The 16,717-nt window shown below is 38.9% G+C and overlaps 1 protein-coding gene and 1 pseudogene across 2 annotated transcripts; both read right to left on the minus strand.

Moving 5' to 3' along the window:
* Positions 1 to 355: 355 nt before the first annotated feature.
* Positions 356 to 1,007, minus strand: LOC117189232 (annotated as a pseudogene).
* Positions 1,008 to 2,141: 1,134 nt separating this feature from the next.
* On the minus strand, positions 2,142 to 8,193 carry LOC108164400 (mediator of RNA polymerase II transcription subunit 26). 2 transcript variants are annotated; one of them, XM_017300040.2, is made up of 6 exons: positions 8,024 to 8,193; positions 7,518 to 7,689; positions 6,551 to 7,457; positions 5,696 to 6,388; positions 5,544 to 5,633; positions 2,142 to 5,307 (listed from the first exon to the last, which is right to left on the minus strand). In XM_017300040.2, the coding sequence occupies exons 2-6, from the start codon at positions 7,581 to 7,583 to the stop codon at positions 2,252 to 2,254; spliced, it is 4,812 nt and encodes a 1,603-aa protein (XP_017155529.1). In that variant the 5' UTR covers positions 7,584 to 7,689; positions 8,024 to 8,193; the 3' UTR covers positions 2,142 to 2,251. The 2 variants fall into 2 exon arrangements, with proteins under 2 accessions (XP_017155529.1, XP_017155530.1); XM_017300041.2 differs by lacking the exon at positions 8,024 to 8,193 and having other exon boundaries at positions 7,518 to 7,700.
* Positions 8,194 to 16,717: the final 8,524 nt, after the last annotated feature.

The following is a 16,717-nucleotide window of genomic DNA, read 5'->3' on the forward strand; positions in this document are numbered from 1 at the left end:
AACTTCATCGAATACTTCATGATTATCGCTCTCGTTATCGCTATCGGTAACATCATTGCTGGACGACGTTAAATAAGGATCCTCTTCAATTTTAAGTGGATCTTCAGATACCGTTCGCTCGGCACTTGTATTATCAGTCTCAATATTTAAGTTGTATTTATTAAAAGTAGTAACATTTTCCTTAAGGTCTGCTGCTGTCTCTTCTGAAGAAAGACCGTCCAGATCGCTTTCGTCATCATCATAGTTTGAACTGCTACTACTGCTGTAGTTTAAAATTCTCTCTTTCCTGCCTGCAGTATTCTGTTTACATAATTCATGACTGAAAAATAGCTTTTTATGAAGCTTTATTGCGGACCCGAAATCTAGATCTGGCTTTTGTAGGTGAACAAATGTTTTAGCTCTAAATCGATAGCTTTGCGTTGCAAATCCGATTTACGACGACATTGACGATAACGACGCCGACGATGAGGGCGTCGACTGAACTTTTTGGACAATAACAATCTTCTGCCACCGTCGATTTGATACAGGGGTGCGATCGAAGTACTTGATGTCAGCAGATTGGGCCGATTACAGTCGGAAAATGAATTTTTTACGTTTCCTGTCTCGGATGCATTAATAGGTGAAGTAGCAGACATTGAGTTGGCTGGAGAATTGATTTTACTTGGTGTTTTCTTTATTGTCATCACAATGTGGTTGTTGCTAGTGCCATCGCCATACGTGGGTCATTGAACAACGGCATATTCCTCGTCATTATTATTTTCATAGTCATTCTCAACTTCATTATCGTTCTCTAGGCCGGTTTCGGTTTCGGTTTCACTTTCACTTGAACTGCTGTTGTTACTACTACTAAGGTTTGAAATTGTTCCATTCAAAGAAATCTTAATGCGCTTAATGGGTGGATTTTCTTTAATATTTCTCTTTTTTCTGTTTTTCCCGTGACGTTTTCTATTGGTCTCCTCTTCTACAGATTGGACTCTGTATTGAATTGTGCTCTTATGTACAACCATAACTCCCACATTAAATATTGATATTATATTTTAAATCGAACCAATATTGTCTACGCGTACGTTTAAGCAAAATTTAAAATAATTTAATATTTTCACATTTCTATGACCTAATATAATGATGACCATGAACTTATATAAACTGAACGGCAAAATAGCAAACAAAGAGCCTCGCTAGTTTAGTGACTTTTGGGCATCCTCAATAAACATCTAAAACTCAAATAGTCAATAAAATAGTTGAGGCTTCTTGTCTGCAGCCACAGATCTGTACTAGCATAACCCACGACAAAAAGAAATGCGGACGGTTATTGACACAAAAATAAACATAACAATTGTGAAATGAAAATAAAAGTCAGAATATTTAAATATTTGAGTTATTTTTTTTTTTACTTTCAATTGACAATATATGAACATGTCAGTAGCAAATCTATCATGGAAGACGATGCACGAAACAGACGACAGCGTCTCTAATATTGGATATTGCATCAAATCTTCGGGAGAGAAACATTAAATGCATTCGAAACCATTTTTATCCTGAAAATCCAAAACAAAAACTACGTAAAATGGTTCCCTTGGGCAGCTTTGTTGAAGATCACTTTCCATTCATTGATAAACAGGATCCAACCTATTTACTTTCAAACGTTTGTTGGATCCCTCCACTTGTTCTTCAGTGTTCATCTGATGATTGTATACTTACTTTTAATTCGTTTTATCGTATGCAAGCCGTATATCCCCAAATGTCCTATTCCAACTTTAGAGAGACAGCTTCCATACTGGTTAAAATTCAGTACATTCCTGCAGGGGAAAACGCTGGCTTATGGCTGTTACATCCATCGTTACAGACATATTTAGCTCTGCACTCTTTGAGTATGGGTATAAAAATGGCACCCTCAGTTACTTTAGTGTACAGCTAATTTATTTACAGTTAATGTACATTTGATTTGTTACTTATGTTTAAATATGTACTTAAATATTTCAAAATATAAACATGTAAAATAATTTTTAACAATAGAATTTAACAGAAATCCACATGATTATGCAAGCGAAAGTAATATTTCTGGTATGGTGGCCACATTATTAAATTGTGTATATTTTTTTTAATCATGAAAAATATAAATTCAATTAACAAAAAATAGCTCTGATTGGATCTTAACATAATTTAAAGAATACACAACATAAGCATTTAATATAATTGGCCAAATTTACTTTCGTTTTCTCCATAGTTTCCCGTTAGGGAAATGTATAAATTATTCAAGCACAACGTATGGCAGAACTATTAAGGGCTCATTATTATATGATTGCAATTGAAGAACTTGGTGCCATTCCTTAAATTGTTGAATTCGGGTACAGCTCAAATCAGCGTAGCTGGATAACGCAAGGTCTGTCAGGGGGGCTGGTCGAATACCAGTTTGGTACTCAGCGCAGGGTAACGGTATCGGGGGGTTTAGTTCAGAATTTCCGATATTCTGTGGAATACAATCGCTGAATTTGTTGGCTAAGACTCTTGGAGAAGTATTACTAATGACGTTTTTATAATTGATATCATTCAGTATGGGGCTATCAGCTAGACTATGTTTAATTACATCTAAATTGTTATTATTATAGCATAGATTATTAACATCATCACAATTCTCATTTTGTAGTGAAGCCAACGATGCATTGGATTGGGGTGCGGGTGTGTCGACACTGCCCGAGACCGCCATCAACGTCGGTTCGTTTATTAACTGATTCTCAACAGATATCGAATTAAAGGATGTCAGCATACCATTGTTATGCAGTTCGTTGAATTCTTCAGCTTCGACTCTTTTAGCAACTTCATCGAATACTTCATGATTATCGCTCTCGTTATCGCTATCGGTAACATCATTGCTGGACGACGTTAAAAAAGGATCCTCTTCAATTTTAAGTGGATCTTCAGATACCGTTCGCTCGGCACTTGTATTATCAGTCTCAATATTTAAGTTGTATTTATTAAAAGTAGTAACATTTTCCTTAAGGTCTGCTGCTGTCTCTTCTGAAGAAAGACCGTCCAGATCGCTTTCGTCATCATCATAGTTTGAACTGCTACTACTGCTGTAGTTTAAAATTCTCTCTTTCCTGCCTGCAGTATTCTGTTTACATAGTTCATGACTGAAAAATAGCTTTTTATGAAGCTTTATTGCGGACCCGAAATCTAGATCTGGCTTGGTTTTGTAGGTGAACAAATGTTTTAGCTCTAAATCGATAGCTTTGCGTTGCAAATCCGATTTTCGACGACATTGACGATAACGACGCCGACGATGAGGGCGTCGACTGAACTTTTTGGACAATAACAATCTTCTGCCACCGTCGATTTGATACAGGGGTGCGATCGAAGTACTTGATGTCAGCAGATTGGGCCGATTACAGTCGGAAAATGAATTTTTTACGTTTCCTGTCTCGGATGCATTAATAGGTGAAGTAGCAGACATTGAGTTGGCTGGAGAATTGATTTTACTTGGTGTTTTCTTTATTGTCATCACAATGTGGTTGTTGCTAGTGCCATCGCCACACGTGGGTCGTTGAACAACGGCATATTCCTCGTCATTATTATTTTCATAGTCATTCTCAACTTCATTATCGTTCTCTAGGCCGGTTTCGGTTTCACTTTCACTTGAACTGCTGTTGTTACTACTACTAAGGTTTGAAATTGTTCCATTCAAAGAAATCTTAATGCGCTTAATGGGTGGATTTTCTTTAATATTTCTCTTTTTTCTGTTTTTCCCGTGACGTTTTCTATTGGTCTCCTCTTCTACAGATTGGACTCTGTATTGCTGAGACCTATGATTTCTCAGCTTTTCATTAATTGAATCCTGTGTTTTTTTCAAACTGGAATTGCTAGAGTTGCTGCAGCTACTGTTACTACTACTACTAAAGCGACCGTTATCCTGATTCTCGTATTCACTGCCTTTATCGTTCGGCTCAGTTTCCTCAAAAGGTAATTCGTCATTGGCGAGCTTTAGTAAGTTGTAACTAAGAGTTGGGTCACTCTTGGTCTGTAAATTGACTTGCATTTGCACATTGCTTTCGTTATTGTTATCATGGCCAGAAACTAATACATCAACATCCACTTTCAGTGGACTGGCACCATTATAATCCTTCTGCATGATGTCCGGGTCCAAGCCTTCTATTGTACTTGGAATCACTATAAGTGGGGGCGGCGGTGATTGAATTTGTTTTTTCTTAAAACTGCTTCTAGCGAGACGACACGTTGGCAAACACTTTGCCACTCCAAGAAACGGTGGCATAAATGATTTGAAGGGTCTGGTTTTAAAAGAGCTTGTAAATTTAATAGAACTCAGATCCTTTCTAATTCGGTCGTATGTAAGAGAGCCATATTTGGGAACAACGTCAGCTCCATCCGTGACTGTATAGGACCCCAGGGTATTGAGAAAGTCGGTTATTGTAGATTCTGAGACAATAGATGAGTCAATGCTATCCCAATTGCCATTTATATTTGGTATGTAAAAGTTGTGTAACGCATTTATATGAAAATTATTCACTTTGTTGGTTTGCACATGAAACCTTTGCTTTGCAACGCAATCGGGATCCTCGTGACAAGTGAAAACAGGAATAGCGACATTCTGTTCTTCACTTGTCTCGCCCTCCTGGTTATGACTGTTGATTTGATTTTGTACTGTATCCGCATTAACACTAGCAACATCCAGTGAAGCAATATTCATTGGTAAATGAGCAAGGGCGTTTTTTAAATCTGCGTTTTCTTTGGTCTCTTCAAGTTTAGTTGGCGGCATCCGAATACCGTTGATTATTGATTGCAAGGGGTCTTCGTCCTCATCAAAATCCAAATCAAATATGGACTTAACTGGTTTCTGTGGAGTGTCCATAGAAATATCATTGTCACTCAATCTTTCAAGTTTAGGCAATTGCTCTTCTTGTTTTTTATGGCGAGAAACGTTATCATTATTTGAATCGCTCTTCGGATCGCCCACACCGTTGTCCGAACTTAAATTGATTGGCTCGCCAAAGGGGTTGCATATTTCTTCTATAACTAGGCAGGTGCACGGCACAATCTGAGCTCGGTATAACTTCTCAACTTCATAGACACTCAATGGGCCTTTTATGCTGTGAATAAGATGCATTAGTTGTGTGGTTACATCGCTATAGTTCTCCGACTTTGAAGTGTGCATTGTTTTTTTCGCCAGAGATAAAGTCTGGAGAGAATTGCTATTGCTGTCCAATGAAGTACATTCCTTAATTTCCTGCGATTTGTTGCTATCTTGAGATGGCTCTGAAGTGATGGTATCACTATCCGTATTACCGGCATCTGCAAAACATAATTTTTCTAATAAGCTTTCTCTAAAAGTGGTTTGTGTTACATGTGTCAATCATTTTGCGTTAATGAATACGTGCAAAATAACCAATATCTATTTATTTAGTAAAAAAGTTTTTGATTTGACGCTAAGCTAATAGCTGTGATGTTCTGAGACCTATTTTAAGGCACAGTTTTGAGAACCGACGCGTACATCTAGACACATATACAGTCACCGATTAGGAACTCACCTTCATTTTTATTTGAAAATTTGTCAACACCCATTAGGGTAACATTTCCTGAATAAGTTTCCATGATTTGTGGCGAGTGGATCGACGTGTCTAGGAATATTCATAGATAAAGAGATAGAATATCCACATACCAATATAAATAGGTCACTAACCAGAACAAGACGAAGTTGGTCTTGGCATTAGAGCACGGGTTGTCAGCTCTCGAGATATGGAGGAATTGGAGATATTACTTGTGGACGACTGCACGGCAGTGATTAATTTCCTGCTCTGAATTTCACTGAAAAGTTCTTTGGTGGTCTTTACCTTTTTCACCGTAGAGCCAACGCCAAAAAAAATTTGCTGAGAAAGGCTCGACGATTCCTTAGCAATTGCAGCATCCACGCCTTTTGAGCCTTTCTTCCGACCACGTTTTTTAGGAACTTGAGACTTCGATGAATTTTCCAAATATTCAGTCCTACTATTTGACTCGTGGCCCAACCCAATTGAAGGCATTGGCATTTGTATGGATGTTGCAATTTGCTGCCTAATAGAATCATCGATTTTATCTGATTTTCGGCGTTCTTCGACAGTCGGAGGAGAGAGCCGACTGCAAGACGTACTCGAGTCGTTTGTAATTGAATCCTCAAATATTGGTCTCTCAGATTCATTTTGTCGGAATACGATATTCTGCCCTATCGGCAGAGCGGAATTATCCTGATTTGCACTATCCAAATGGTTTACTGGCTTAAATCTGCCGGTGAATGTAAGCTCGGATGCATTTGCTCGGAATTTATGCTGTGAGTTCAATATAGCTGCATCCCCAGATAAGATTGAACTCATCGAGCTATTAGACAGAGAAAAAATTTCTACAAGAAAATAAAACCAATGATTAATATAAAACTAAATTAGTGACATACAAATCATGTTCGTTATGAGATCAGAATTTGAATAATCTTCTTATCAATTATATCAAGACAGTACAAGGTAAAAACGCTTTTTTGAAAAAATATTAATTGATTTTCTCATACCTGAGTCTGTAGCCTGAGCTGTTTGTGATTGGCCTTCCTTTACTTTCGCGCTGTATCTGCTGGAGTGTTGTCCAATCAACTCGTTCTGGGCCAGTAACGAATACTTAGACCTGTCCCTTTCTTTATGCTTTTTATCCTTTTTAAACTTTTTGGGACGTGGGCACGGAGCAGGCGATATTGTAAATGGTGCTGACGCACCCGCTGTGGATTTTCCCTGTATTGTAGTTGCACTCTCATTGTCGTTGTCGTCAGAATCGGTTACTATATCGATCACAATTGAAGCTTCATCTTTTTTATCATTTCCGACATTGGATGAGATTGATACCGAATTCAATGACTGGTCACTGATAAAAGGAAGTGGCAGTCCAAGAGGCCTACTTTGGAATTGCTGCGATTGCGGCTGCTTATGAGCTTGTATTAACATGCTAGGGTTGCTTTCTTCGCGTTCACATTTGCTTATATTGTTAATAAGGTTTGAGAAGTTTGAATGGTGTTGGGAAGGCAGGACAGCAGGCGGCGGTTCAGAGGAGTCGATATTTGAATGCAAATCTGAAATCGTTCGGTGTGACGGTACCGAAGGTGAAACGGGCAGATGAACAACTGTTTCGGTCAAGTTGCTGTCTGCCGATCCCGCAGTATACTTATAAAAATGTGCTGATGGCGGAGTCGGAAGGGATGTGGGCTGACTGTGATGGTGCTGAGAGTCATTAGCCGTTTGCTGAATCCCCACCATTTCTCGCCACATCTTCAGTAGGGATTTCGCACGTCGGGCAAGATTTTCATTTTTGGTTCTCCGTCTAAGTTGGTTTATATACTTTGCCAATCTGGTGGCCTCCAGTTGCTCCTTAGTGATCGTTGTGCCTTCCAGAGCACATATGACAGAGAGAACAGCATCCATATTGACGACCTTTAATTAAATTATTGTCCTGTAAGCATTCATATCATGCTGTATAATTAGTAATCTTACATCGTAGTTTTGATCAAGAGCCTGTGATAGGTGAGAGGTAAGTTGCTGGATTTGGTTTTGGTTCATTTATAGATCCCGGATAATCAAGCCTGCCTGATCCAGAGTGAAGGAACGGCAAACAATTATTTAGAAATCTGAACCACGCGCGCAGTTAAAACACACTTGACTTGAGCTAGTATTCATGTGAAAAGAGTAAGACATATCATATTCAATTATTAATTCTGCAAATAGATATTTTTCGTTAAAACTTCACATCAGTCTCTTCATAATGATTGTTGTATATGTACACATATGTTGGTGAAAACGTCAACTACGTGGAGTCGGTTATTAATGTTAACAGAAGATATATAATTAGTTGTACTGTTAGATATGCACAACTACATTTACAATTTCAAAGAAGATATAGCATTAAATAAAATATATATGTATATATGCACGTATACACATGTATGGCTGTAAAATGCACAAGGGTACATGCAAACGCATGCTTTTCGCCCCATTCTTACATATTTAAATTATATGATTGAAACATTAAATCACGAGTTTCTTTAGGCACACTTGTTGAGTACTAAAATGTTTTTATCCGTCACAAAATAAAATAAATTAATAATTTTCAATCCCTCCGAAAAATTCCTTCGCCATTTTCTTTGACAGCAGTGTGACCAGTGTGGCCGCGGATTTATCGCGGATCAAATATACGGTCTGACGAAAATATAGCGAAATACGTAACAAATTTCAAAATATACCGTAAATATACTGACGAACTATTTTTATTCAAGTTGCATCATGTTTCTCGTTTTTGATATTCGGACTCTCAGCCCTGAACACATAGTTTTACCCGATAATCTAATCAATTTTATATAAAAATGGCTAATTTTAAGTACCATCTTTATTGGAATTGTTTATAAATAGGGTAAAATAGGGTTTAAATAAAAAAATGTCAAGTCAACAACCATAATTTCTTTACATTGTAAATACACGATAAAAACACTTGCTACATATTAACTACATTTTTATGTTATTACAAAAAGCGTAATCTGAAGGGAAAATGTGAATAAAAATGTAATCTAACCTATATGAGATAATATTTTTGGCAAATATATTAAATAATACGGAAACAAATATACCTTCATTTTATTTTCGACATAATAATATACCGAAAATATGATAGAAATCAAGGTAAAAGACCTGCATATGTATAAAATAACTTGAATTCGTCAGTATATTTGCGCTATTTCTTATCGATAAGAGGTAACAAAATTTTATTTTGAAATCAAACCAAAAATTAAAAATTTTTGAAAATTTTACGTTTTGCATTGTACTTTGTCCTTACTTACTCATACATACACATAAGAGCTTGAGGAGAACAAACGGAATAAATTTGTTTACGTTTGAAGGAAGAATGGAAAAGAAAAGCAAAAAATGCTAAAATATTTGTATTATTAATTGTATTGTATTTTTATTTTTTACTGTTCCCAATTACAAATATAAATAAAATACAAGGAATTGTTTTACATGTTTATTGAGTCCACCGTACAATAGTCTGTTAGACATGGCGACCGGTTAGGCCGGTTACTTGTAATAGAGCTGCTGCTGTCGGCTGGTACTTCATAGGTCCTCTTAGGGATTAGAGGAATTAAGGATTTCTCTTCTTCGGGAGGTTTTCCTATGCATTGAAATGTCAATTGCCGAAGATAATCCTTTTTGGCCCTGATCTTTTCGCTCTCTTTTTCGAGCTGCCCCTGCTCTGGCGCAAGTAATATTTCCTTTTGCCGCTGCTTGTCGAATAGGTCTTTGCGGTCCATGATCTCCTGATCGCCAATAGTAAGGCAACTCGTTGGTTTTCAACCAGAACTCACCTTCTGGCCTTGCTGCTGCTCCTCCAGCTTCGCCTCATTGCGCTGCACTGCGCGACCAAGGCTGCCATTGCACATGCCGGTGGCTGTAACTGTGGCTGTTACCGTAGCACGACTAGAGTTGTGGTCAGAGAGGGCGGAATAGAGGAATAGAATAGAATTCGATTTTCGCGCGCTTTTCGCCTCCTCGTCGATAATTGGAGCTTAAATTACAATAGTGTCAGCTACAATGTTCGTTGTCTACCGTTCATCGTGGCTTACCTGAGCGTCTCTTCCTGCTGGCAAGGGCAGCAAGGTCCAGACGGTTGTTGTTGGCGGTGGTGTTGCCCGTGCTAGTGTATTTTGAAGAGATTTGGGACAGGATGCATAGCAGAACTATGAGCAATGGAATTTAGGTGTAATATTCGACATAAAGCGCACTCACCTATTAATGAACCTACATACCTTAATGCTTCATCCTTTGAAAAGGACTTATCTCAAGCCATATTTATTTTCTTTTAATTGGGATTTCAATTCGATGATTTTTTGATTTTTAACATTTTTTCGATGTCCGCATTCTGAGTATTGTATTCAAGTGTCGCTTTTTTGAAGAGCGGAAATTTGAGTTATTTCAATTGAATTTGATTCCTTAATCTCTTTTTATGAATATTGCCATTAGTTTTTCTAAAAATTTAGCCAAACTGTATAAAGATTTAATAGAAATTCAAATTCGTATTTTCTTTGGATTGTGCTGTAAATAGTATGACTTTTACGTATATTTTTAATAAAAGAAACAAATATAAGGAAAAATATTGAATTTCTTTATTTGGAACTACTTTTGGACATTTGAAGGAGCAACGCCAATTCACAACCTTTTCCTTCGCCAAAAGTTTGAGCAGGTGAGCGACATCCCAGAGCACAGGGTACTTCTAGGCGACGTCCATCTTTGCAAACAAATTGGCGGGGCATCCGTCAGAGATGATGGCCATCAATCTCGGGCCATATCCATATGCCTCAATGTTGTCCAGCACCATGGAGACACTTTTGTAGATTGCATCCCTGCCCATGACATCTTGCGATCCCAAGGCCTGCGAATAAATAAAATGCGAATAAATGTTAATAAAATATATATTCTATTCATTATATATTAACAGTTTCTTACCAGTTTCAAATGCAGAAATTTTAATCCATCTTGCGGATAAGTGCAATTATATTTTTGACAATGACAATTCCTAATATTATTAATTTATTTGAGAAATATATTTTAGAGCATGGACAGAAGGCGAGCCGCTTAAGAGGAATATTAAGATACGTCGAGCGGGACGTCTACGCCGAGCGTCTAAAGCTTGAAGAAGTGAACCTCATGGGGAATTTAAAATACTATGAGAAAGAGCTGTTCTGCATATTTATAATCATTATACACAAAATTAATAAATATTTCATATTAATTTCAGGCCACTGAGCAAGGTCCAGCGCGTGGACGGAACACTTGTGCTGGTAAGTTAAATATTACGTATGTATGTATTTTATAAAGATATATATTTTATCCTGATATATACATATACATATATGTATTATATGTATATTTACCTATTTTCATAAATACGTGCGTGTGAGAAGAAGAACAACCAGCACAGTGGGTGAAATGACCAATATAGCAGGAACATTTTTACATCCGATATATTAGATTTTTGGGAAGAATGGGTTGTGTGCAACGTCCAGAAGGAAGCGTTTCAGACCCCATAAAGTATATCAATGGCCGAGCCATTGAGCGATTGAGCCCACAAGAGACGATAATCTGTGCATCCACAATTTGTAAGATACAAGAAAATTAATTTGGTCAATTTTCGGTCGCTCCGCAACGCCCGACGACACGTCTCTCTCGCACACACCCGTCCTATGGGATTATAGCCATGCGGTAGATGTGTTCAAGAAATATTATCCTGATGACGATAATATTCTGAACACAGCTTACGACACCATGTTTAATGCAGTTCGCAATCATTGAGGAAGTGAACCCTCCCAAAAATGTAAGCACTGCTTACGAGAGGGAGTTGAATGCGATGAAGAGAGCGGTGCTGGTAAGAAAATTTCAAACCAATAAATGACAATTTTCATTTAAACATTGAAAAAGCAACGCTTTGGAGGCCGCCGGAAAATCCCTGAAGGTGGATTTGACGGAAGTGATTAAAGAATTAAATCTTACTCATCCCGAAGCGTTGATAGAACCATAGCCATACTCATTGTAGGCACAATAGTCGGAGTTCTGGTATCTTTACGCTCGTAAATACAAATTGAGGCGAACCCAAATATAGTGGATTAGGCCAATTGGGGACACCACTCTAAAAAAAACGCACCAAAAACTCTACCTCTTGGCTTGTGTGGAATGAGTAAATACCAATTTTTATACCCGATACTCAAAATGAGTATTGGGGTATATTAGATTTGTGGTAAAAGTGGATGTGTGTAACGTCCAGAAGGAATCGTTTCCGACCCCATAAAGTATATAAATTTTTGATCAGCATCAATAGCCAAGTCGATTGAGCCCTGTCTGTCTGTCCGTCCGTCCGTCTGTCCGTCCCTATCAGCGCCTAGTGCTCAAAGACTATAAGAGCTAGAGCAACGAAGTTTTATATCCGGACTTATGTCACTGCTACAAGTATATTTCAAAACTTTGCCCCGCCCACTTCCGCCCCCACAAAGGGCGAAAATCTGTGGCATCCACAAATTCAAAGATACGAGAAAACTGAAAGCGCAGAATCGTAGAGGATGACTATATGTTCTAAAGTGTAAAATCTGAACCAGATCGTATTATTATTATAGCCAGAATCAAGAAAAAAATTTCATTCTTTCTTGCTCTGTCTCTCTCTAACACACAGGTTTCATGGTCGGTTTTGCCAATTGCAAAATATGAGTTCAAGGATCTCAGAACCTATAAAAGCCAGAGCAAACAAATTTGGGATCCACACTCCTGTGATATCGGACCTTGACCGTTTTGTGTCAAAATTTCGCCACACCCCCTTCCGTCCCCACAAAGGACGAAAATCTGGGGCATCCAAAATATTGCAGATTCGAGAAAACTAAAGACGCACAATCATAGAGAATGACCATATATATCCGGTTGTGGAATCTGGATCAGATCGGATAATTTTTATGGCCAAAAGCAACAAATCAATTTGCAGTGGCACGCAGCGCCCGACGTCACGCTCAGACTGATTTTCTGACTCTCTCGCACGCACTCTTTGTCGTGTCGTTTAATATTAGCGGCGTATGCCGGAGGAGAGCCATACTGACTAAGTATCTGGTATAAATGTAGAGTTGCGGTGTCCGCAGCAACTCACAACGTTCCCCCTCGTCTGTAATGTTTCTAAAAAAAAAGTAACCTTTGAATACGTGGTTCTTGTTTCATTAACAATGAAGCAAATATACAACAAAATTGGTGTTCGGTGGGTTACATTTAACGCTAATTAATTGACTTATTAATTTTGTTCAAGAATAACTACTTTTAAGTACTCGCATGGATTTTATTTTGACAAAAAAACGGTTTCGACAAAAAAAACCGTCGCAGTGTTGTGACGTCAATGTTGCTGGTCTTTGCGGACGTATTTTTATACCCTATTTCGTGAATATTATATAAATATACTGTTTTATCTTAGCTGTTTTCTACATGACTGGCTTGTTTTCCTGCTATGGGATTATTTTGATTGTTTTTGCCTCAATTTTCGTCTCGTACATCGATAAGAAATCCAACTTAGCCCACTTAAGCCCCCTATATTTAAACAAAAACGGCAAATATTACTGATTGTGGAAAATTAATCTCATTTTCAAAATATATCGTAAATCCTTCAACGTCTTCAAAATATACCAGCAACTGCGCTATCCAACACTAAGTACAAAAACAATTATTCTTTGCCGTGATAAGTATGCACTGGAAATAGTCAGAAACATAGTTTACATAAAAAACAAAATTTTTAAGCAAGAGGAGGTCCTATCGCTCCTTGAGCAGATCTTGGATATTTTTCTGCGCGATACATTGAGAAGCTTTTAACGCACCTAAAGGCTAAGGGTGAGGGCGAGAGCGTGTTTCTTTATGTACTATGCACTAATCAAAGATCTAATTGTGCCTGCCACCACAGAGAATGTGTATGTGCTGCAGGCGCCGTTTATCGTCGATTGGGTCGACAAATGGTAATGGAGGACTTTAACAAAATCCATCCGAAGGTGCAATCCTTCATGTTGAATCTCTCCAGCTACTTGGCGTCCAACGAGTCTCTATAACTGGCTCCGTTCTAAGCCATCTCCTGCAATTATCTTGCAGAACCATCAAATTCCTGCAGTCGGAAGACTGTCCGTCAATCAAACTCGGAGGAATACGGCTGATGAAGTCCGTGGCTTGCTTTAGTATGGGTCTGGCATTCATGAGAATCCATCGCACGCTTATTCAATACTCGAATAACGATCACACTCACGCATTCACATCAATGTGGATGACAATGAGCTGTTGCACAAGATCTCGGCTAAATTGGATCTGCTTTCGTACGTTCTGCAAAAGACGCATGTGCACGGCTTTGTGAAAATGGCCGAACTGAATCATATACTTTGGAAGAAGCTGGCGATCGTGCCCCCAAGGAGATCATCATCCAGCAGGAACGCGTGACGTTTGAGAATCAGTTAATCCTCTTCCATATGCTGCCGCTACTGTTCGCCATTAAATATGCCGACAGGCAGGCGGACGAGGCTTCTCGCACCGAACTGTTCGACGCTTACGTTCTGAAATTAATGGAAATGTCGTGTGAGCAGATATTGGCGGATGGTCTGTTCACGCCAGAGTTAGCCAACAAGTGGACCAGGCGTTGTCCAGGCGTTAAAGCTCGTGCAGCTGGCTATGGAGCATTTCCTATCGCCGATCATGGCTTTGCTGGTAGACAATCTGCATGGCTCTGCCTTGGTTTGCCTTGGTCCCACTATTGTCAAGCGCATGCATGATACCAATGCATTTCGGCCAATGAAAATAGTCAAAAATGAAATGAGAAAATTATTGGACGAAAATCGTCATCGACCCGCACCCTAACACTAGAACGGAGCTGCGAACGTTTTCCGGAAATATACCAAACAGTATGGTATATAAATACTATCACGGTCACACTATCCTAAACTCTTACCGAAACGTAAAAAAAACACGATCAATGAAATGAAATGTGTTACACTTGGCTTGTTTCCCAGAGGGCAACGCCGGCTAGCTATCGACCCCAGGGCTGGGTAGTTCCCCTTGCCCGCCAAATGTAGACAAAGGTTGAGACATACTACTCCTCGGGACATCAAAACTAACAACAACCTAAAGACAAAGAAGATCATAAACAGAAGGCTATCAAGTGGGTGAAGCTTGTTTGTTATCACTTCGCGCGCCCGCCCTACCTGTGACCAAACACAACTTTCATTTTGGCCACCCTCTGCTGGAACGGCTGCGGCTGGCCTAATCCATGGCTTCCGCCACGCGTCCTCCCTCTATTTTAATTTACTCCATCATGTTTCAATATATATCCAAGCTTTAATAATTATAAGTTGACAATTTCACCTTTCTCATAAATAAATAGATATACGCAATATTATCACTAACCAAAAAGAAACACCAAAACGTTCGACTCAAAGGCAAACAAGGAAATAACTGCTGAAATTTCATTCAACCAACAGGGATACCCTCACCCATACGTAATGGAACATGTGTAGATGAGTGGATCCAGTTTTACAGGAGTTAATTTAACTCGGGCCCATACGGAGACTTTTTTTTTTTTCTTTTATTTTTATTAAGCGTTGAATCCGTACATTGCATATAACGTATCTTAACATCACTGGTAAATAATATTGGGGTAGCCAAACCTAATGCTAAATGCGAGAGGACTTACGGAGACTAACCTACCAAAAGCTCTTGTTAAGGTTAAGGGTGTAAAGGGTTAAGGTAATAATAAATACTAAATACTATATGAAGGACAACACAAGGGACAAAATAACATTTAATGTGGAAGGTGTTTGGCGTGTAGATTATGTTTTTGTGTAAGTTCAAACGACGTGGGCGATCGCTGGCCGTGGCCGGTCAGCCCTAAATTTATATACATATGTAGGTCCGTGTATACGTGTGTGCGTGTGTGTGTGTGTGTGTGAGAATAGGGGTTTTTACGTGGTGCATGAGACCAAACGTGTGGCACGCACTGGAAGGCAACGAACGTGCGATGTGGCTAGGATCCCCCTGGCAGCTAAATCGTCCTCCCCCCCCCCCCCCTCACACGTCTCGCGCTTCTTGGTTCACACACGCGCAACTGGAACAAACTCACTCAGGTTCACGTTGGACAGTCTTCTTCTTTTCTTTTTCTTGTATTCACTTCAAAATTTCTGTTTTAATCGCTCTACGATTTCCACAATCCACTCCACGTTTTCTAATATTTTCAGTCCTATTTATCCCCTTTTCCCTTACTAATACATATAACTAATCCTATTCTTTATATCCCCAGTAACGGCTGTAAATAAATGAAAATATTTGCATCTACTAGAGCTGGTCGACACCAACGGAATTATTTCGGGACCCTCGCAAATCAGCAGTATAATCTATACCATATGTATGTATAAGTACAAGTACATACAAGTTATTTTAGGGTGGTTTATATTTTCTTGTTTTAATAGTTGTTTTTGTTATATTATATATAGTTATGTATATAGTGACATATCCATAATTCCCCACATCCCATACACATTATGTTTATGTACAATTCATCCACCCCATCCACACAAGTAACAGGACCCCACTCAAGAATCAATAACTGTTTCTTCCCATACTCCAAGCTAGGGCCCCCCATAATATAAACAATGGACCACATTGTTTCATCAACATTAGAATCACGCCACTCTCGAGAAATCGATTCTTTAGAATCACGCCACTCATGAGGACCAATCAAAGCTAGACATAAAACCAAGGAGTATCACATTCCTAGCTCCGTCATGTAATGCAACACCGATCGCCAGCAGTGGATGCCTTTCATCAAAGCCGACGCATCCCCAAATATCGATCCAGGCACGTACGCCACCGACACGAAGATGCAGCCGAGGAAAGCAACGCCCGAAGCCAGAGTCGGGAGTTCCAAGGGAAGGGCTCATGGAAACTAGCCAGCAGCAGAGAGATCAGGTCCGTTTGAGACAAGCAGACCCAAAGTCAAGTCGGGGAATTCATTTAAATCTTGTGACATAAAGATACATATTTAAGTTGTAAAATAAAAGTCTTTTTTAAAAAACTTAAAATCGAGTTGCGGATATTTAACTGGCGCAGTCGGTAGGATTTCGTTTAAAATTAACTCTCATATTTCGGTAATGGTCAGC

Source organism: Drosophila miranda, chromosome 5 (assembly GCF_003369915.1).
Source record: "Drosophila miranda strain MSH22 chromosome 5, D.miranda_PacBio2.1, whole genome shotgun sequence".
Lineage (NCBI taxonomy): Eukaryota > Metazoa > Arthropoda > Insecta > Diptera > Drosophilidae > Drosophila > Drosophila miranda.

Excerpts from the sequence above, each read along its gene's own strand:
- LOC108164400 (XM_017300040.2), bottom strand. The coding sequence starts at position 7,583 with ATGAACCAAAACCAAATCCAGCAACTTACCTCTCACCTATCACAGGCT. Across the intron at positions 5,634-5,695 it reads ACCAACTTCGTCTTGTTCTG|ACACGTCGATCCACTCGCCA; the intron begins GTTAGTGACCTA and ends GAATATTCCTAG. Across the intron at positions 5,308-5,543 it reads ATTTTCAAATAAAAATGAAG|ATGCCGGTAATACGGATAGT; the intron begins GTGAGTTCCTAA and ends TATGTTTTGCAG.